The following is a 22,470-nucleotide window of genomic DNA, read 5'->3' as shown; positions in this document are numbered from 1 at the left end:
AGTGGCAGGGAAGTTAAGCACGTATAGTAGCTGTTGAATCTACTCCAGGTGAATATGTCTATGGTGATGAGAATGGAGAAGGAAAAAACGCAGATTGGAATACAGTTGTTCATCAGGAGCGAATGTAAGATAAAGAATCATTGGGAAACATATCCAAGAGCAGATAAGCCACCAAATTTGTTGCTAGAGGAGAGCAGTAGCTTAAAGGATTACTGGCAAATACTTGAAATAGTTGTTCTGTGTAGATGTGTTTGATATATGATACACTTTTGAGCACGAGAAAACGACCCTTGGGTACGATGGCCTTCCCTCTGTCAGGTCAGACGACCAGTGGTCGTACTGTCGTCCACAATGGACGTATCGTCGTGCTCAAGGCCTAACGAAGATGATAGGGTCTTGGAAGAGGTTCGGCGAAATGCAATAAGCATAGTAATGGAATTGAAGAGTATGAGTGACGAGGATGGGAGAGGGACCAGAGACTAGTTAACGAAGACATGACAATACATTTCAAGCTTATATGTGGCACTGATGGTGTCAGAATGGAGGTGTTCGTGAGAGGTGATAGACCGCGGAAGATAAAGAAAGAAGTGAATATAGTCAGACTGGGGAAAAAAAAGGAAGACTCAAAATGAGGCAAGGGAGTTAAACGGCTATATCATACCTCAGAAGAGTCAGTCTTGTTAAGTAAGATAGGAACATTCGATTCAAATTCTTAATTGGAATTGGAGGTCTTTGAAGGCACCGAAATATGTAAGAATGACATAATCGAACTCCTAAGGGATATTAAGCTAATTTTAGGCTAATGGTTCCGTAGACATTTCCCCATCTGTCCTGAGAAAGTTTCCAAAATCTCCTAACCGACCAGCTGAGATGTTGTTCAAGGTGTCGTTGGAGGAATGTATAGTGCCAAAAGAGTAGATTGGGACAAATGTCGTACTTATCTTTACAAAAGGAGTCCAGGAGGCCGGCTGAACTACAGACCAATCTCTGTGGCGAGCGTGGTCAGTAAGATACTCGGAGAGATGTTAAGAAAACAAATGAATGACTACTTGCAAAGGAGTAACTGCTTAGGTAAGTGAGAAGACGGATTCAGACAAAGGTTGTTGTACGTTAAAATGCCTGTTACACAACCCAGTCGTGGGCCAATCAGGCTTCCTGTCGTCGGTCATTCTCATGTAAACTCATGTAAACTCCATTTCAGATAAAAAGACGAATGAAAACATTATGGATAGATTGAATTCCAGAAAGCATTTGACTCTGTCCGGTAAATAAGCCAGATCTTTAGGCATGAATAAAGGGGAGACTCCTTCCATGGACAGAAAGGTTAGGGTCTCCAGTGGTGTACCGCAGGAATCAGTCCTTGGATTATTGCTCTTCTTGATTTGACGTGTTGAGGAATGGACTCACGTCTGCATATGATTGCGGATAATGCCAAGTTCTGGAGGGAAATGAGAAGTGAAGGGGATTGCATCACCGTGCAAGGGAACTTAGACAAATTCAAAAGCTCGTCCCACACACGGCTGATGAAATTTATCCTGATTAGATGCAAAGGTATAGACAGGACATAATGAAAGAAGACCTTGATGTCAATACTAACTAGCAGGAAATAATCAGTGTGTGAGAGGAGCTTGGGAGTCGACGTTGTACCTTATCTCTCGACAGAGCAGTAACTTAGAAGAACAGTAAATGAGACAAGCTGTCTCCTGGCATGTATTGGGTATCCATTCAATTACGTAGGTAAAGAAATATCTAGCAAGCTGATCACGTTGTATATTAGACCAAACTGTAATGTGTTTCTCAGTTTCAGTCACCGCACTACAGAGGGACAAATATCTCGCAGAAAAAGTCTAAAGGACAACAAAGAAGTTACTGTAATTAAAAGATCTTAGTTATACTGAGAGGCTAGAAGTTATGATATATCCACCAGGAAAGAGAGAAGAGTAAGAAGAAACTTGATTACAACCTTTAAGGTTTTAAACCACGTTGATAAAGTCAAAGTGAACAGTTCTTCGAAAGATGCAGAGACAGAACAACCAGAGGCCACGACATGAAACTAAATAAGATAGTAGTAAGAAAAGATATAGAAAAGTAATTTAAAGTTTGAAAATAGTGGATGATCGGTATAAACTGGGAGAGAATATTGAAAAAGGCTAACAGCAGTTTTAGTTTCATATTTGTAGCGTTAGGAACAGACGAAGAAACGGCATTCATTTTCTCACATCCATCCATTCCTTTGCTGTTACATTTATCATGTACCGAAAAAAGCTTCCATTATCAGCAGCCAGACACCACATACCTCTCCATGGTTTCTCCTGATCACTGCATATGCCCTAGTTTAGCCCAGTGACTGCGCGTCGCCCGCTGTGCACCACATCACTCTAATTCGCTACATCCAATGCACGTCTCACACCCTCATGTACGTTCATGCTTAGAAAACTCAGTGTCTTTCCTTCCACCGCTCCATCTCATTCACGGTCTCCCCATTCTCCATTTTCCTTCCACCTTCCTCTCTTTTCACTCATCCTCTCAATATGTCCAAACCATTTCAATACAATCTGATCAACTCTCAAACATATTCCGCTCACTATCACCCCCCCCCCTTTTCCCTCCCCCTCCCCCTTCTCTCTCTCTCTCTCTCTCTCTCTCTCTCTCTCTCTCTCCTCTCTCTCTCTCTCTCTCTCTCTCTCTCTCTCTCTCTTCTGTAGTTGATCATCCCTTCCCGTACTACATATTGTTCACAGGCTTTCATTTCCAACACGTTCACGCTATTCCGTACTTTTGCATTAAGTACTCGCGACTCCCATCCAGACACCACCGTCGGGATCGCTTTACCATCAAACATACCCATTTTAACCCTCATAGACGTTGACCTGTCTTTCTGCATACTTCTTTATGTACCTTTTCCCCTTCACCCACTTTATGGTCCACGTTAGTCACCATAGCTTCATCCGCTGCCATGTGGACTCTCAGGTACTTAAAACACCCCACTCCCTCCAAAGGTTCTTTCCATTCAGACTGACGCTCAAGCGAACTGTGTCGTTTCCCGCTAAGCCTCATTACTTTACTTTTATTCACGTTAACTCTCAACTTCCTCCTTTCACACACTCTCCCAAGTTCAGGCAAATGCTTCTGCGTTTTTCCACTCGAGTCTGCCTCCAGGGACGTGTTATTTGTCTCGGTTCCCAGGCCCTATCACCACCAACAATCTGTAAACCCGCCCCTCTCTCCAAGCATTTCCCTTCCTTAATAGCATTTACTTTCCTCACCACCCCATCCGTAAACAGATTAAACAGCCATGGTGACATCACGCATCCTTGACGCAAACCCACTTTCACTTGGAAATATTTGCTCTTCCTACTCGCACACACGTCTTACCTTCGATAAAGACTCCTCACAAACTCAGATCCTTTTCTCCTTACACCATCTATCAGTGACACCTTCCACAAAGCATTTCTGTCAACGTTATCATACGTTTCTCAAGATCCATAAATGCCACAATTTTTTCTCTCTGAGGTTTCTCCCACAAATTTTTCAAGACAAGCACCTCTATCACGCATTCATCGCCACTCCTGAAACCAGTGTTTCTTCCAAATCTGGTGCTGTATGCATACCATCATCCTCTCAGTCACCGCTCCCTCATACAACTTACCAGGTACACTTAACAGACTTATACCTCCCCAGTTAGAACATTTACTTTTATCCCCCTTGCCTTTATATAATGGGAGTGGCAGCAAATAGAAGTTTAAAAAGTTGTATGATAGAAAATGATCAAGAAATGGGGCCGCACGAATATAACACCCCTTCCCCGTACAGGGCACATAGGAAATTAAACACACACACACACACACACACACACACACACGAGATAGATAGAGAGAGAGAGAGAGAGAGAGAGAGAGAGAGAGAGAGAGAGAGAGAGAGAGAGGTGCTCTTCATACCACTGAGGAAAAGATCGTGATGTAGGGGTCAGACCTTCGGGGAAGTGTTCGGCCTTTGAATGTTTTCCCTCACTTACGGTCGGGCTCTGGTCGCGTCACGGCTCTAACCGATCGGGTTCGTGCCAGGTTCAGACACCAGCCAGGTATCTCCAGTGCACCAGCCTGGTATCTACGGTGCTCCAGCCAGGTATATACAGTGTATCAGCCAGGTATCTACAGTGTACCTATCAGGTATATACAGTGCACCTGCCTGGTATTTACAGTGCACCAGCCAGGTATCTACAGTGCACCAGCCAGGTATCTACAGTGCACCACCCAGGTATCTACAGTGCACCACCCAGGTATCTATAGTGCACCAGGTATCTACAGTGTACTAGCCAGGTATCTACAGTGTACGCTGTAATAACCGCATTTATGATAGGCTTTGAAGGAATCGTTTCTGGAAAAGCACGGGTGTAGCTGCCAAACCTCCACGAAAAGGTGGTTAAGGAGCCACTTTGTAAAAAAAAGCCCATAGGATTCTGTTCTCACTGAAGCCTGGAGTAGTCGCCCCTTTAGAAGCAGCCATGGTTGTGGCTTCACAGATACACAATGTCTGGGATTTCATTCCCTTCAAGAGAGAGAGAGAGAGAGAGAGAGAGAGAGAGAGAGAGAGAGAGAGAGAGAGAATGTTCCTCCATGCCACTCCGTGCAAGATCGTCCTAGCATACTACACAAGCAAGCAGCCGCGAGCTCTCGGTGCCCTAGCGCCACAAAAGACGAGGATCTGGGTGGCACTTCTCTACCTAATGATTAGATCTGGCCACTAATTCCTCACCCAAATCCAGGGGTCTGGTCTATAACATCCCTCCCACCAAAAGCTATGGTTCTGGACGCCACTTGTCTACATGACTGGTGGGTGTGGTCAACATCCCTCTGCAAAAAAAAAAAAAAAAAAAAGTCATGCCCTGGGAATCACACAGCTGAACAAGGACGTCAGACCCTTAGCCTCACACCAACATAGTTTTAGATTTAGGGCAGCAGCGTATCTCAAAGAGCCAGTACTTAAGATTCACTCCTCCTCAGAGGTTGAAATTCTGTGCGCACTTCACAAGAGAGAAGGTTCTAAGGGGTCATTTTTTTTTTTGTTTCATTGGGTATTTCCTCTCTAGACGCCACACTCCTCGTAGGGCCAGGCTGTAGGCGTCATGCCACTACAGAAGGTTGGATTATCGAGTTTAAGAGTAATGGGGCGGAAGGGTCGTCATAGACAAGGATCCATTGCCAAGCTGATGTTTGACGAGACCTAGAAAAAAGTAAAAAAAAAGATGTCGGGTTTTGAAGGAACATTTAGATAAAAAGATGGGGTTCAGGGCGCCAAACCCGTACGGAAGCGCGGGCTATTAGGCGTCATACACCCACAAAAAGAGTTTAATGCGTTACAGCCACAGCTTAGGCGACCGCATTGTTACCGCTAATCTTTCCTATGAAGGTTAGGTTCCGCGTGTCATACCTCGACGGAGAGTTGGACTCTGGACGTCACACGTGTGAAAAGGGATCGGATTCTAAGCTCTTGGTTCCCCCGTTTCTTCAGAATGTTCAAGACGCCAGATCGAATTCGGTGTGACAACCATTTCCCAAAACGATAGGATCTATAAGCTGTACCAGGACGAAAAGGCAGACTATTTGAACCACACCACAAAAGGTCATATGCCGGGATCTACTCACATACCAGGAAAGAAAATAAAATAAAACAAAAAACGGACGAGCAGTTACAACCTTGTAAGAATATTAATGAGCAAAACCCCGTGATCGGTAGTTAACGTCAAAGGGTTAAGATCGTTAGCTTAACTAATTACCGTGATGCTCTTTTGTCTTGGTTTTTCCCGCGCTTCCCGATCCTGTTGTGGTTATTAAAAGATAATAAAGTTTATACGTCTCGATTTCTTTGGCTCCCCCTCCCGTCCTCCTCCTCCTCCTGCGCTGTCTCTGGGCTGTAAATGTCTGTCAGCAAAAACAATATGGTTTAGATGGTAAAAATCACATTATGGGAGATCTCAAAGGGATTCTTCCCAGCAGCTGAACCGTACAGGCGCAATCGCAGTTGGAGAATATATCTGTTCCCAGTTGGTAATGATGCTATCAACCACTGGGCGGGCCAGGTGCACGTCATCAATATACAGGCGCAGCGGTACCATTATGGCGCGCATGTCAGGCCGCTCCTAAACACCAGTTCACAGTACATAAATCGTGACCCATCATAATCCAACGAAACGAAATAAAAATGTTGCCTACAATGGACTCATATATCTCCCCAGCTCCACGGGAACCTCAGCACACAATCTGGCCTCCATGGTGCTGCTCCCCCAACCCCCACTCCCTTCCATCCCCTCCTTCTCCTCCATCCCCCAACACCCTCCTCCATCCATCCATCCATGCCCCACCCCGGTCCCGAGTTCCCCCACGCCGCCCCACCGCCGCCTCCCCCCGGCCCTGTACCCGCGGCGTGCCCGTCGCTGCTGTCACTCACGCCCACACAGGACCACCCACGCCCATTACTAATGATTCGCCCGCGTCTGACGCACGCCCACGCTCCAGAGCAGCAGCGAGGCTGCAGGTGGCGTGGAGCAGTGAGTGTCATTTGCGACCTCTTCACATACCAGGCGGGATATTTTATTTAATTGATGACCTGGATGGCAGAGGGGTAAAAAAAAAAAAAGAAAAAAAAGAAAAAAAAAGGTGGCCTGATACAAAGAGCGGGTCATCAATCATAATAATGTTAGGTGTCATCGTGTGGGCCAGGCTGGCCGAGGCTCGGCCAGCCTGGCCGTGGTATTAAGTCGACTACTAATTGGCTGTTGAAAGTTGATGGTGCACAGGCCCAGGCCTCTCGGCCTTCTTCACCACGCCCACTGTAGTACCCTCGTTACGAAATGGAGAGAATTTGTTTGCTTTTCGCATTTTCTTTTTTCTTTTTTTTTCACGGAAGGTTACCAGAGGGAGTTGAGTCTCACGGCGCGTGTCGCCTGAAGCAGCGATTGCCCGAGGACCATCACCAGTCTGGTGCTCCTCACAAATTTATATATTGACGAGATAGGTAAACACGTTTCAGAACCTTTACCTGAGTTGTGTGCGTCCGTAAGCCTGTGATTCCGCCGCTGGACGGAGGAGGCTAAGCTGGGCTTATATAGGTGAACCAGACCATTACCCCTCCAACTACCCCTTTTTATTGGGGGATTGCCGTAGCAGCACTCAGAGAGCTGAACTCGTCCACCGAACAGGATCACAAGTCAAGAAGTGAGGTGATGTCGTGTGGACATCTGTGTGAGGTGAGGATCAGACAAGTGAGGTGTAAGTGTTCAGTGTCCTCAGTGTGGAAGGTACGCCTTGGGAAGGAAAGATCTTTGGATATGTTCAATCGTTATTTGTAATGTTGTACAGATGGGTGGTGACAAGAACGCATACTAAAGTGCTACTTGCACGCCCGGGGAATGTCATATCAGATGGATGTGTGTGTGTGTGTGTGTGTGTGTCTGGTGGAGCGAAGTTTAAGACTGGGTTGGGACGTCATTTGTTTAGTGCTTGTCATTACTACGTGCTTAAGTTTTGTCACTGTCGTGTTTGTTAGGTGAGGGAGATCTGTGAGTATAAGTAGCTGAAGTATGAGGCAAGCATAAGCATTATTTTTTGTTGTTGTTTCTACTTGGTGGCTTGTGGTAGGTTATGAGGTGGTTTGGGTGGAAGGGGTCTTGTGCTGTTGCAAAGTACTGAGTACCGAACACATTTAGTTGAGATTGACTTGGTAGTATTTTTCATTCGCTATGTCAGGTTGAAATAATTGTGGTGTTAGGCAGCCGGTGATTGTTCGAAGAGCCTTGTTTTGCCTTGTTTGGAACTCTGTTATGTTTGCTTTTAATAGGGTGGATAATCAGGCAGGTGTGGTGTAGTTTGAGGTGGAGCGGATGAATTGTCTGAAGAGAGTACTTAGGGATTCTTTTCCTTGCTTAAATTGTTTAGATTGTTTAAATTTGTGGTGTTGGAGGTAAATGTCATGTGTGTCGCATGTAATACCCTGTGTGGTGTCGGAAATTTGTTGAGTGGTAGTGGCCGACCATTCTAGGTTAGTGCAAGTTGGATTCATTTCTGTCCGGGGTTAAGAGTGGGTCAAAGGTGGATATTAGCGGTGTACAGACATACTGTTATGGGTGAGCCAGTGTACTTATTGTGTGATGTAATGTGGCATGTTTGTTGGTCTTAGAGTAGTGTCATGTTGTTGTGGTTTTAACGGTATCTACGTGTGGGAGGATCTTCACAATGTGGACTACAGGAGGTGATGGAGGGTCACGCAGGAAGAGATTAAAGAGGGCTGGAGAAGGAACTGCTTCCTGAACCACCTGATTATATTGTCTGAAAATTCTGGAGGGGAAGCCTTTGTGAATGACTCCGACTTAGCTCTCAGAATTGAAGAAGGTTAACCACTTTATGTCATTTTTGGAGAGTGTGGTGTGTTAAGTATCTGTTTTGTATGAGGATGTATCACAGGACTCTGTCCAAGGCTTTGTAGATACGGTGCAGGAGGAGGGTTGAGGTTGGTGAAGGCCATCCAGGATGTGTGTGAGGTCGGTGTGTGTAGTGTGTGTGTGTGTATGGGTGAGAATGGGACATTTTGGTTGACTGTTGTGGATCGTTTTTTTTTTTTTTTGAGGAGTGTGGATCATATTGGTGTTATTAGTGATAAAGGGTAACGGGAGGAAGGAGAGTTGGGTGGCATGGGGTCATCAGGATGAGTTGTTTGTTAGCACATGTCCAAATGTTTGGGATTTTGCAGTACAGCCAGAGTGGTTGAAGGTATCTAAGTGAGTAGATTTCAATCGACACAAGGTGTTTTATTTTAGAAGTTTGATATGTTATCAGGGCCAGTTGCAATGGAGCTTTTTTTTAGTCTCAATGGGGATGAAGGATTGGTGTGAGCAATTACTTCGGAGAAGATTTTGCGTAAGATTATCGTGACTGTCTTGTTTTATCTGGTGTGGTTGATCTTCGGCTAATTTTTTTGAGTAGTGTTTCGTAAATAGATTTTTTCTTTTTTTTTTTTTTTTGCTTCGTGTGTGGGGCGCTGGGTGGTTGCGGGAGGTGTGGGACTCTATCATTTGCCAGAGTTGGTTGCTCTCGGTTTTGTGGTCCATCATATCAAGGATTGATCACCGGTTTAGTGTTTACTTATCAGGTATTAGGTTGATGACAGTAGTTAGAGTCTGATATTATTCTTTGGTCTCTTGTAATGGTGAGTAATTGTGGCCGACCCTGATATGATCACCAGTTCCCATGTTTAGTTCCTCTCTGCAATAAAAGGTAGGTAAAAGAATAGAGATCAAATAAAGCCGTTGTAAGACTGGAATTAGCAATAAAAGAATTGAGTCTTTTTTTTTTTTTAGATAAAAGAATTGAGTCTCTTTTTTTTTTTTTAGATAATGCATCAACGTAAGGTTGGGAGGAGCAGCCATAGACGAATGCCAAAAGAGTCAGTCAGAACCAAATAATATGGTTAGGGAGGGCGATAAGATTATGACGAAGAAGTACTGCGCAGCGCGAGTGACTGTTGTAGGAGGACGGGTGACATGCAGGAGAAACGGGAATGGTTATAGTCCCTTAGAAATCATGATTGCTGGATGTTGGAATAAAGTCATGGGTCGTGTGTCAGAGATAAGGATATCTTAGGCATGACACAACTTAGGAAAGTCCCTGTGAGGAGATTGGATTGTAGAATTACGATGAACGTTTTGACAGACGTGGTGATTTATAATGGTCATCAGATTTGAAATACACAAGAATGTGTCGGGGTGTAGCGTAAAGTATTTCCTGTGCAACACAGGGAATCTATGAAAGTAGATTCGGTCCTCGACATACACACAATCATGTCTTCCTGTGAGCAGGGCTGGCTGTGGCTTCCTGCTGGACGAGAGCCGCCACCCAAGGGGCCTTCAACACGTCGTGCACGGAACCTGTTGGTGTTGGCCCGTGAGGCAATGTGTCCTCTGCTGATAACCCATGAGGCACTGGTTGTCCCGTGGCCGACATATACGGGAGGCAGTGAGTGAGGCGACTCACCCAGAAGTGCTGGTGGTGAAGCTTGGCATCTCTGAACACTCGAAGACAATGGAGGAGAAGTTTTACTACGTAACCACATGAAAGGCAGAAAAACTCCGTTGACACACGTCTGATTCTTAAACCATAAACAAAGTACAAGTTAAGAAAAGACTGAAAGACTCCTTCATCCTATTCCATTTGGGTGAGCTTAAAGTAAGAAAAGAACTGGCACATAATGGACCCCATCCTCTCACACAACTCCAAAACATACATCAAGTTACAAGCAGCAGGGAGTCGAACGCTTCACTGATGAAGAAATTAATTGCCTTCCAGTTCCATCGAAGTAGCAAGTGAACCCCGAGTATATTTCAAGCTTTTGATATTGGGAAAAAGATAAGAAAATAAAGATACTTGCTCTCCAGAAAATGTTGTTCGATGAATACCTTTTTAAGGATTGAGTACAGAGCGTGACCTTTGACCTGGCTTAGTCCAGGTCATCATCATGCACAAGTGTCGTAGCGTCGTCTTCAAAAGTCATGCCGTTAAGCCTTCGGGTTAAGCCAGAAGTCATAATACGTAATCAAACATACTTGTATAACAAAGTACAAATGTCAAAACATTTAACTCTCATCAAACTTATCTGCACGAATGAGTCAAATTTTGACATTCTTATACTAAAATTAAACAGAAATTGTATTGATCATATCTCCAGAGAAAACAAAACGAGTATTTCTAATCACCAGAAGTTTATATATTGATTTCTATCTTTGCGTCACGGATATTGTCTTCTTAAATTGAATTGGATCCCACCCACCCCACCCGAGCTTTCTCTGAGCTCCTCCGTTTTCTTTTCTTTGATCTTGGCAAGATTAGGACAGACCCTGAAGTTTCAGGGGTCCGTGTTTTCTGGATGATGATAGATTTCAGGTCTCCGGCAGTGTCTAAATTTAAGTTCTTGCTTTGTAAATATCATCTTTGGAAGGTTTATGATTGTAAATATAATCCTAGGGGAGTTTGTAATTGTAAATGCCAACCTTGAAGAATTTGTAATTGCCAATATCATCCTTAGTGAGTCCCTTAACGTAGATATCATCCTTAGAGAGTGTATGATTATCAAGATCATTCATGGTGAGGTGATGATTGTAAGCATCATCCTTGGAGAGATTAATATTTCCTGTAGTCATTGTTAACATTCACCTGACGATTGATGAGCTGCACACCTGGGTATGGATGGTGTCGGTGGGCTGTACACAAGAGGGTATTACAGATGTACTTGTGTACGGTCCATATGGTTGAGATGTACACACTCTACTGATAATATGGATGTGATTACTGTTTGTGATTACTACTTGTGCGTCACGCGGAGAGTGTTTGACACCCGTGTTGCTCCGTCTCTTGACCTTTAAGCTGTGTGTGTGTGTGTGTGTGTGTGTGTCGCTATGAGCCAAATTATCAGGGTAGAGAATTACGTTAGATTGTAAGGTATACATGAAAACATATGTGTCCATACGACGTATAACGAGCGGTTGAGCGATCATTAGCGGACTTTTTGGATCATTTCTTAATGCTTCCATGAGGCACTAAAGGATAACACTTATCTTTATATTCTCCTTTATTAAAAGGATAACACTTATCTTTATATTCTCCTTTATTAAAGTCACCCATAGACATTTCCGTTGCTTAGGAAGAAAACGTGATAATAAGCAAAAGTCCCAACTCGCTGCTGATGGTTGTCTTAACCGCTAGTTATATGGCTTGTTCGACTGTCAATCGTCACTCCGGCCGACGTGAAGCCCCCAGCACCAGCCTGGCAGGACTGACTGACTGGCTGGCCCACAGTCAACATCATTCACTTCCCCTGTGTGTATAATAAGTGAATAATACGTGATCCTAAAACTCGTGGTGATTGCACGCTCGTCTTTCATCGTGAAAGGATGAACAGTGATGTGGATTTCTGACTTTAGAATATCGTGCCTGAGGAATAACCTAGTGATACTTTCTCTCTCATTATCACCATTGGTTGACACAGTGACCGCCTGACATAGTGAGCTGCGCACGATGAAGGAGGTCTGATAATAATGCGAAAGTCTTACATACGTGTAAGGTATTATCACTGGTACTTGCTGGTGTCTCACGTACGTGGACTATAGTGCTTGCGAATGATATGACTGGCAAAGTATGATTGGACTGATGATCAGGGATAATGAACCGTGCATTGAAGTGGTCAGATTGTTTCCATAGAATTATGAGCCATGTTGCTGTGGTGGTGTTTGAAAATCCAACCCACTCCACCCCCCACCCTCCCTGAGCTCAATGGTTCGATCCATGAGCACGAATCGACGACCCTTAAACCACGACGGTAATACTTTTGGGTATGATGACCTCGCCTTTCACCTGACAATGGAGGAACGGTACGACGAGGGTCGTGCAGTCGTAGCCAGGGGTCGCACCGTGCCATCGTGTATGAGGATCGTACCGTCATGCTCAAAAGACTCAAAAGACCAGTAAATAACATGTCATAATAACCTATTAATCCAAAGACATCTGACAGTCATGAGTGACTCACAAAAGACCATGTCATGCCGGTAGGCGGAAATCATCGTCTGCTGAAACTATGTCAAATGTGACGAGAAAATGGAAAAGGTGGAAAATGAAATGGAAATCTGTTCCCCAGGTCGTCTTCGAGGGGAGTGTGCCGAACCCAACACCGACTCGTAATAACCAGGACACCTCAGGTGAGGTAAGTACCTTCGTACGTTGTACTTAGTCTCGATTTTAAAATGTTGCAGATGATACCCATTGCATGCACATGACATACACAAACAAGTCGCTGGTTAGGGCAACATTGCAATGAGGGTCTTTTAAAAGGTAATATTTACTGTTTCGGACACCCACCTGTTTGCCATGGAAATAAAGGTCAGAATCGTTCAAAAGACGTTAAAAAAAAATGGTAAGGCAATTTCAACCAAACCTAACAAACGTAACCCAACCTAACACACATCGTTGGATGTCCTCAGCGGTAATAATACCGTTTTACCTGTATAATTATGTAACTTTGTAACTGCGTGTCGTAATGATACAGCTCATTCTAATTTCGCCAAGGATTCGATAGGTATAAAAGTTAAATCTACAAGCCACGCATTCCGTTTTCTCCTCATGAATACATGATGATTATTGAGATCCTTTTTGTCTCTGAATCGCGTCAGTTAATTCAGTTGTTCTTCTCGAGTATTCCGAGGCGATTCTTGTTCAAGATATCATAGTGTGGCATTTAGTGTAGCTCAGATGTAGTAGAACTGATATTCAGTATTGTGGGGCCTGCATTCCGTTTTCGCCATGCGAAGATATACAGTATTGTTTGTAGGGCACAAGCTTCATGGGTCTTCCCTCATTATGGTCATTTTACGTTCGGTTTACGAAGGTACAGATTTGACTTGGTTAATGATAGTTTGCTTGTAATAGGTGATAACAGGATGGAAAAACAATATACTTGGTTGCATTTTTATCAAAACCAAATTGTAAGAGTAACGTAGATACCCCTTCACCCAAGAATCATTATTAGAAAACGTAAATTGATTTTCGTAAAGCACTTTTTTGTTTTCCTTAATACTTATGAGCGAGACATGTATAGCAATGTTTAGCTTTTGTGACACGTTTTTCGAAATAAGACGGTACTTCTTTTACCCTAGGTTATGTGGAATGTTACTTTGGTCGGGGGATAACCACAGCGTGGATTGGGGGGGAGGGTACCTCCAGGTTTTGTAGTGTTTGTGTGTGTGTGTGTGTGTGTGTGTGTGTGTGTGTGTTTGGGGGGGGGGAGGAGAGGGGAGCGTGCACGGTGTGGGAGGTAGTTCCAAGGACGGTGTGTGTAGAGGTGTAGCCATGGCTGGATTACACTCTGGCTGAGAAGTGGTAAAGATAAACCTTTCCTGCCAGTGTTAAGTATGATTTACACTTGCATATGTACATCTCTGTGTAAGATATACGTACATATGTTATCATTAAAAAGTCTTATGATTCATTATCATTCTGTGTGTGTGTGTGTGTGTGTGTGTGTGTGTGTGTGTGCGAGAGAGGTTGTAAGAAACTGTGTTAAAGGTTGTGGGGTCATAGTACTCCCAGTTATAGATGGTTGTCGTAGATATCCGTGAGCAGTTATAGATAAAGATAATCTGTTATTAAGTACTAGCGAAGACAAGCTTTCGTGGCAGAGAACGCTGAAAAAAACAATGTGGTTTTCACGAACATGATAATACTGACTTAGAGTGATAGCAATAATGTGGTGATAATTCAGTTAGTATAATGCTGAAGGGCGTATGTCTTACAGCCAGATGTGAAAGAAAATGTCACCTCTGCATACTTAAAGTTTGAGGGTAAATTTACCGATATATGGGGAAATGGATCTCTTTCGTTAAGAGATGTTCATGTGAAGTACTGACGCATTTCTTCTGCTCTTGTAGTAAGATTCTTATTGTTTCCATTGTCAGATTAGACTTCTCTAGCTGGCTGTTAATTCTCTGGAAAATTGGCTTCCAAAATTAAAATGACACCCCTCACACACCCCCCACACCACCCCACCCCCACCCCAATCCGCCACAACTAGCAGAGTTTCCGTTAAGGCCGTTTTCTTTACACGAAACAATTTCCACAAAGGATATCATCAAAACTCAATGTTTTCTTGACCTGTTTCTACATGCCGACGTCATCAACTTCTGTCATCGTTTGGCTTACGTTTTATTGTGTGTAGGTATTATTCATAGTTCGTTGTAGGACATTTCATTGTACTTTGATAAAATACTTTCATGTAAAGAAAAAAAAAATGCTTATAAGGAGTGAGTAAATGGGGAAACAAAAGAAACGTTTAGAAAGTAATTTGATAAATAGTTTGGTGAAGCCATGGACGTCACCAGCTCCTCTGCTTCCTCCGTTATTTTGAGGTTCTCTCTCCGGGGAGTCACCCACCCCAACCCATCCCCTCCACAGCCAACAGTACGCCTCGTCCCCATCAGTCTGGAACCCGCTAGTCTTAGAACATTAAGAGGAAGATGATAGTATCCGTCATACGATTCACTGTAAACTAATTCCATGGTTTAGGCCAGAGGTTCCCAAACTTTTGAATCTGTCGACCTCATCACAGGCTTTCATCGACCCCTCAGTCACAATATATATATCACCAAACTGAACAAGTGTCGAACTAAAGTGGCTAATGGAAAATACCTTTTAACTGAAGAAGTTTACAGTTTACATCCTTAAAGAGGCGGATAGGCCTAGTTTTCCAGATCATGAAGAAAGGAAACTTGCTCTACCTTTCCTTCAATTTATATACGATTAACTATTTAACTAATTAAACTTATAAAGTATTTTGACCTCTTGTCGACCTCTAGACATTTATTGACCCCATGCACAGTTCGATCGACCTCTTAAGAGTTCTATTACGACCACTTTTGGAAACGCTAAATTAGGTATGGACTTGTTCAGGGTGGAAAGAGGAACAAGCGCCTTGACCATAACAAATCAGATTCAGTGACGTTGTTTACACCGCGCCAGATGATAATGGAATAGATTACATGTGCACAGACGAGCACGTCTTGCGTGCAGCGACTTGCCTGAAGCGACGAAAGGCCTTCATGGATGTGAGACAGAATTCCATACCTTTACTGTTGCCAGTGAGTCTGGTGTCAGTCAACATGCTGTAGTCCTTGTTCAATAAAGGATTCTTTAGCCTCAAGTGAAGAGTCAGGTTTCGTAAGAAATATGACGTTTAATAAAGCCTTTACGAGCCTACGTAGTTCAGTGATTAGTAATGCGAACCACCAGCCTGTTGGGCCCAGGACCGAATCCTGGACAGGGGTAGCTGGCTCACAGTCAATTTAGCTTTTCATCCTTCCCCTTAGGGCTGGTCGATAAATGGGTATCTGTGTAAATTGGGGTGTATATATAAGGTTAAGATATGGTGTATATACAAAATTAAGGGACGGGGCAACGAGAGTGTAAAACACACACACACACACAACCGAAAAACATAACATGAAATTAAGGAAGAAACTCAAGACAAATTAAAGAAGTACTTTTATAGTAAAAGAATGGTGGATGAATTGGATAGAATGACATAGTTAATGCATAAATCCAAGATGTATGACAGTAGAGAATGTTAAAGAGATGGAAGCCCACGAGTGTAAAATTACTTCCCTGTACAGTACATGTAGGTAACTACAACTAGGTAATTACACACCCACACACACACACACACACACACACACACACACACACTGTGGTAGTGGGTGGCATGCAGCCACCCGCTGGTAGGTTTTACCGCATGCGTATCGGGGGGTTGGGGGAAGTGGTGTGTTAGTCACAACGTCGCAGTGAACCAGCACTGCAGTGGCTGTCAAGTTTCCCTCCCTTGCTCAGGTGGTAGGTGGCAGAGAACCACCAACCAGGGAGATACGATCCCTTGGGTAACGGGAGACTTAGTGACAGAGACACAGTTAGGCAGTGCTTCAGTGGCTGTCACTTTCTCCTCTCTGGCCCAGGTTGATATCCCTTTTTATTCTACCTCACATACACCTAGTTCCCGGCATCCAGTCTACACACACACACACACACACACACACACACACACACACACACACACACACATACACACACACACGCGCGCGCTACACACACGCACACACACACAGACACACAGACACACACACACACACACACACACACACGCTACTCACACACGCTACACACACACACACACACACACACACACACACACGCACTCTCGCTCACACATTACACCTGACAGCATATAACTCACATGAGTCCTTATTCTCATATCTGAGTTTTCCTGTGGTAAGCGGTGAGCGCTGCGTGCCTGCCCATCCTAATGACCAAATCTTGTAGATAAAGTTCAAGAGAAGGAGCTCCACGGGTGTAGAATTCTCCCCCTGCACTGTGTATAGATGGGCGATTACCCCCAGGTTGAGATGTGATGGAAAAAATGTCGGTATTTCGTATTTCCAGTGGAAAAAGAAAGAACTTGTCTCTGTTAGTCATCATGTAGAGTAACCCATGAAGCTTGACTGGTGTGTTCAGTTGTTCTAATTCCCGTTCGCTCCGACCTACCTGTATTGGTCAGCGGAACCCGGAATTAAGGTGGACGTATTGCGCATGCTAACTAGTGCTGGTGGTGGTGTGATCTCGCTGCAATAACCGGGTTATGTAGTTTTTTTCTTTCTTTTTTTGCCCCCTGAGCACGACGGTACAATGAGCATAACGGTGCGACCTCCTGATTACGACGGTGCGACACTTGATCTGACGGTACGACCCTATACGATGATGGTAGATGTTTTGAAAGTGACGGTCTGGCCTCTAGGCCAACGCTCAAAGGCCATTGATCAAAGGCTAGGCTGTCATGCCCAAGGGTCGCACCGTCGTTCCCAAGGGTCGTGACGTCATTCTCAAGGGTCGTACCCTCGCTGTTTAATGGTTGTACCGTCGTCGTTCCCAAGAATCGTACCGTCAAAAAGCCGTACGGTCGTGGTCGAGGAGTCAAACACGGTGATAAGAGCTCTTATTGCAGTTCGACTCCTTGAAATTCATATCCATTACTCCACCAGCAGGGCAGGAGCAGCGTGCGCTTCTTATGATTTTTTTTTTCGAACACATAAACCTGCTGCTTACTGCGAATTCCTCCTCATTCCAATCTACCTCATGATATGAACCTTTGCCCTCTTTTTTTTTTCTTTTACTCTTTTATAACTCGTAATAATATTGCATACCTGTGCCTCACTGGTAGCGGAGGGGAACCTTTGAAATTGACGTGTCGGTAAAAGAAAAAAAAAATCTATATATAAATATACATATTTAAAAAAAAAGAAAAAAGAAAAAAAAGAATGAGGTGAATTTCTCTTAACACTTCACGAGACCCGTTCCTGCTCTGGGAGGTGCTTGATGGCATGTCGTCGTGGTATGTTTCTCTGGCGGCGTTCGAAGTCGACGTTGTCTATGTGCGTCGTTCTTGCCCGGAGCTCATTTACGTGTCAGCCCCTGGCCAGTGCTGCGTGACAGTTCTGAATTGATATCATTAAGCCGGGTCTTCCAGGCAAAGCAGGTAAGCTGGGCAATTATTTGAACAATTTGATCTCATTACAGGCAATCACTTGAGCGTGGTATGATCTAGCTCAATCTTATAAAGCAATTGGCGTGTTGCCTGATGAATAAGTTCTGCCCGAGCGTTAGCGAACCTTCTGTAGCGTCGAGATAATTGCTAGGGAGCAAGGGCGCGGGAGTCGACGTCGCGCAGGAATCACCATATTTCGGGTAAGAAGTGCGGAAGCCCTTCACAATTGGCAAGGTAATTATCACAAAATGTTACACCCAAATGAGCAATTTCCTCCCCGTTTCACTGCTTGCTTAAAAATTTTGGTTGATCTTTTTTTTTTTTTTTTCTGCTGCCATCATGCAGGGGAGGCGTCTAGCTTGAGATTAAACACACGACAATCTGTAAAAGTTGGGTGGCGTTGGCGAGGGAGCGGAGAGAACTTCCGCCACTTGCTTCAGCATACTCTCAAGGTGTAACCCTCCCTGAGCACGACGGTACAGACCTTGAGCACACGGTAGCACCGTTTGAGCGCGACGGTACGATCCTTAATAAGCAGGACGGTGTGTCTACGCATCTATTGATTCAACAGAGGGAGTAAGAGTGATACGAGATTCTATCCATTAAATCAGATCCTGTTTCTCTCCCACCACCACCAACACCACCACTACTCACTTTGGCGATTCGGCCAACTGCAGGTCTTCATCCCAGGGGACGAATAACTCCCGGTCAATTTACAATATTAAAACTTAAAGAGCGTGTGGGAGGATAGTTTACTGAGGTGCTTCGGTTTTGACGTAGTTTATGGACTCTAATGATCTCAGAATTTCCTTCCTTCAACTCTGTTTGGGTATTACGTTTTGATTTAGATGTTCATCAGATCACTCTATCATCATCAACTTCATTCCCACATTTCGTGGAGGTATATTTGCAGTCATTATTATGAATGCAAGTCATCACATCGTACTGTAAAATCATGTAAATAGACCTGAAATTCACCATGACTGATTTACTCTCAGTCGGGCTCTGGTCCAGACAGAGGCAGGCGACAGGTCTACAAGGAGCCGGGAACACACGTCGTGAAACATACTGTGAATAAAAAGTATCGGACCGCTTTTTGCGCGGAACAATATGACACCACGAACGATGGATTACAGGAAATGCCCATTGCTCTGGCCTCACATCGGTAGCCTTGCTTTCATGATAGTGTGATATATATATATGTAGTGATAGCGACATTTCCTGTCGTTTACCATCATAAATGTTGTATTGATTTCACCTTTCCGTGTAAGTGGGGTTACCATAATGAATAGGAAATCTGTCTCGCATTCACGCTCACCAACCCTACCGAGACAACACCACTTGCGTTAGTCATTTCGAAATTCATCGGACTTTTCCGGTAAGATACATTTTTACGGAGTGTAGTTCCTTATCTCTAGAACATTGCTTGAACCTGTGTACCTGATTCTATTATCAGTTTGAACACTAACGCTTAGATATCAGTCTATTGACAGTCACTTAGATTCATGAAATTCCCATCAAATTTCCTTCACTTTGATTGAACAGATTTAATCTAATTTGATTTTGAAATGATACCAGTGACTACAGAGGGGGGGAGGGGAGGTTGATGACGTGGTTAGGTAGTTACCGCGAGAACCATGATGAACTACAGTAATCTTCACAGACCAGATCTGGATATCCTGCATGGTAATCTTTATCTTACTGATAACAGGGTGTTGCATCTTCTGATAACAGGGTGTTGCATCTTTTGATTCTGTTTATGTCTTTATAGACAGTGTGCTTTTTTTCTAATTTTCTATAGCCTCTCAGTCATTGCAAGGATAATTAGTTGTATATACATACATAGATTCACATATATTTGAAGACTTGAGGGATGCAGTGTGTGGCATTTCCTAGAAAGAGAGGCGATGACATGTGTTTGTATCCCTCAACCCACAAGCTCAGGCAATAGCTATCTCGAATTCAGCGAGTTTCTTGTTTGCGTAATTAAAATCTTGCTTTTTAGTGAACGTTTTTCTCAGCTCCAGAACAACATCTCTTGGTTTCTAATTAATATCAGGGGGTCACATTACATGAATGTATAGATAATCATACGAAAATTGGTATAGATGCTGTATTTTGTATCAAGATTTGGGACGATACTACTTTTAATATTTCCAGAGCATTTCAGGCATTCATTTTCTTTAGTATGATACATTTCATTAGACAGAAAAATACCTTCAATTAGCCTAAAACCCCAATTGATTAGGTAGTAACTTAAAATTTCTGTTGACAGGCTTCCGCTAAGAAACGTACAACATTACCAAAAATTCTCATCGAATAGTTTCTGTGAAACATCGTAAATATGTGATTTTTTTAAATTTTCATTTTGAGTCTTTGACGATTCTTTGTTCAAATAACGAAAAATGGAGTAAGTAAATTGATTCTTTTATTTCTGACCAAAATACGACCCAGATGATGCGCTGAGAATGTGTTGTCGAAGTGTCTGGGAGGCGTCGGTGCGTGTACTGGATACACGTTGATCTCCCGTACCTGGTGTGAACCAAGTGATTCCCTCAAATTCACAGTTGAATCCTAATCTTGGTCCTTGTATTCAGACTGGAAGAGCATACGAAACTTTGTCCTTCATTATGGCTGACAACACCAGCTTATGACGCGATGACAGACAACGGTGGCACCACCAGCAGACGCACACACTCATGTCACAGTCCTACGATCGCTCGAAGATTTCTTTCTTGTTGTTGGTACATCCCTGACGGAGATGGCTCGGGAGAGGAGAGAGAGAGAGAGAGAGAGAGAGAGAGAGAGAGAGAGAGAGAGAGAGAGAGAGAGAGAGAGTACCTCAAACAGGGTTTTCTCAAAAGGCCGGGTTAGCGTATATCTCTTACGGCTAGTGATTGTCACTTTTCTTTTCTTTTCTTTCAAACTATTCGCCATTTCCCGCATTAGCGAGGTAGCGTTAAGAACAGAGGACTGGGCCTTGAGGGAATACCCTCACCTGGCCCAATTCTCCGTTCCTTCTTTTGGAAAAAAAAAAAAAAAAAAAAAAAAAAAAAATTGATTGTCACATTCTGATCATTTGTATATCAAATCGAATCGTAAATTCCAATAGGTTCACTTGTGATCATATGTTTACTGAATCGAATCGTAAATCCTAATAGGTTCACCTCTGATCATATGTCCATTGAATCGAAAAATCTTTTTTTTTATTGTTTGGCACTTGCTTTTTTATTGTATTCAGATCTTGTTATTGTACTTGTAGCCGAAGCATCACGAGGCACCTGCCAGTGAGTTTTTCTCTTGCTTAACTGTCAAAGTCTGACAGCATCATCAAAGTGGAAATTGAAAGATAAAAACCGTTCCTTGTGGTAAATTTTAGTAGACCACCTTCATCAGTCATGGCTCCATTTTTGCTGCAACTTTTAAGTTCTTTTTAAGTTCAGAGAGAGAGAGAGAGAGAGAGAGAGAGAGAGAGAGAGAGAGAGAGAGAGAGAAGCTGAAGAGGGGAAAAAAATATGCGACCAGAACAACCAGATATGAACTAACACTTGTATGAGAATGATAACACTCATCCCCCGACGTACGTGTTTAACACACATTGGCTACGGTGAACCCCTCAGGAAGTGAGCAGGTTTTAGCACGCCACACGTGATATGATTAGTGTAATATCAAGCCCCAAGTGGCAATAAACGATGTAGATTTATTCCTCGTGAACCGTGCTATTTGTTGTTTAATCACTGTGGCTTTATGCCTGAACGTCGCTCATAAGGATGAGAGCCTTTGTGCCTGTGAGGACAGCTTTGTGGAAGTGTGAGTTCGGAGGAGGAAATGTTTCCTGTCCATGTGATGACTTGTAGTACGGTGGTTCCTGGTCGAACCCACGGCTGTGGCTACCTCCCTGGTCGTTTGTTGAGTGGAGAGAGAGAGAGCCAAAAGTACCCTTCCCTCCGCTCCCAGGTCTCATGAAGAGTTGAAAGAGAACCAAGAGTTCCCTCTCCCCCACCTCCTGTCCTCTTGTTCAGCTGAGAGCCAAAAGTCTCCTCTATCTCCGCTCCCTGTCCTCATGTGAGCTGAGAGACGGCCAGAGGAGCTCTGCCTCCCAGCCCATCCACCCAGAGCAAAGTGGCCGAGAATTAGACATCATATGAAAAATGAACAAAGCTTAAACATGGCGTAAAAAAGCATACCATTAATGCTAAATTAAGTGTCATTATGTAATGCTGGGTGAATGATCGCTTGCCTGACTGTGTGAAAGACTTCGTCACCATAAGGGTGTGTGTGTGTGTGTGTGTGTGTGTGTGTGTGTGTGTGTATGAGTGGGTGGTAGGTGACTGTTTTTCCTTGGGGGGA

At 43.7% G+C, this 22,470-nt stretch overlaps 1 protein-coding gene across 1 annotated transcript in view; it reads left to right on the top strand.

The window, feature by feature from the left end:
- LOC139756393 (uncharacterized) overlaps window positions 1–22,470 on the top strand; it is a 620,019-nt gene that overhangs the window by 459,092 nt on the left and 138,457 nt on the right. The window contains exon 10 of the mRNA XM_071675803.1: window positions 12,679–12,744. Within this exon, the coding sequence (XP_071531904.1) occupies window positions 12,679–12,722 (44 nt within the window). The 3' untranslated portion in view covers window positions 12,723–12,744. The remainder of the gene's footprint in view (window positions 1–12,678; window positions 12,745–22,470) is intronic.

Source organism: Panulirus ornatus, chromosome 21 (assembly GCF_036320965.1).
Source record: "Panulirus ornatus isolate Po-2019 chromosome 21, ASM3632096v1, whole genome shotgun sequence".
In the NCBI taxonomy this organism is placed as follows: Eukaryota; Metazoa; Arthropoda; class Malacostraca; order Decapoda; family Palinuridae; genus Panulirus; species Panulirus ornatus.
This window is presented reverse-complemented; position numbering and strand designations above follow the sequence as displayed.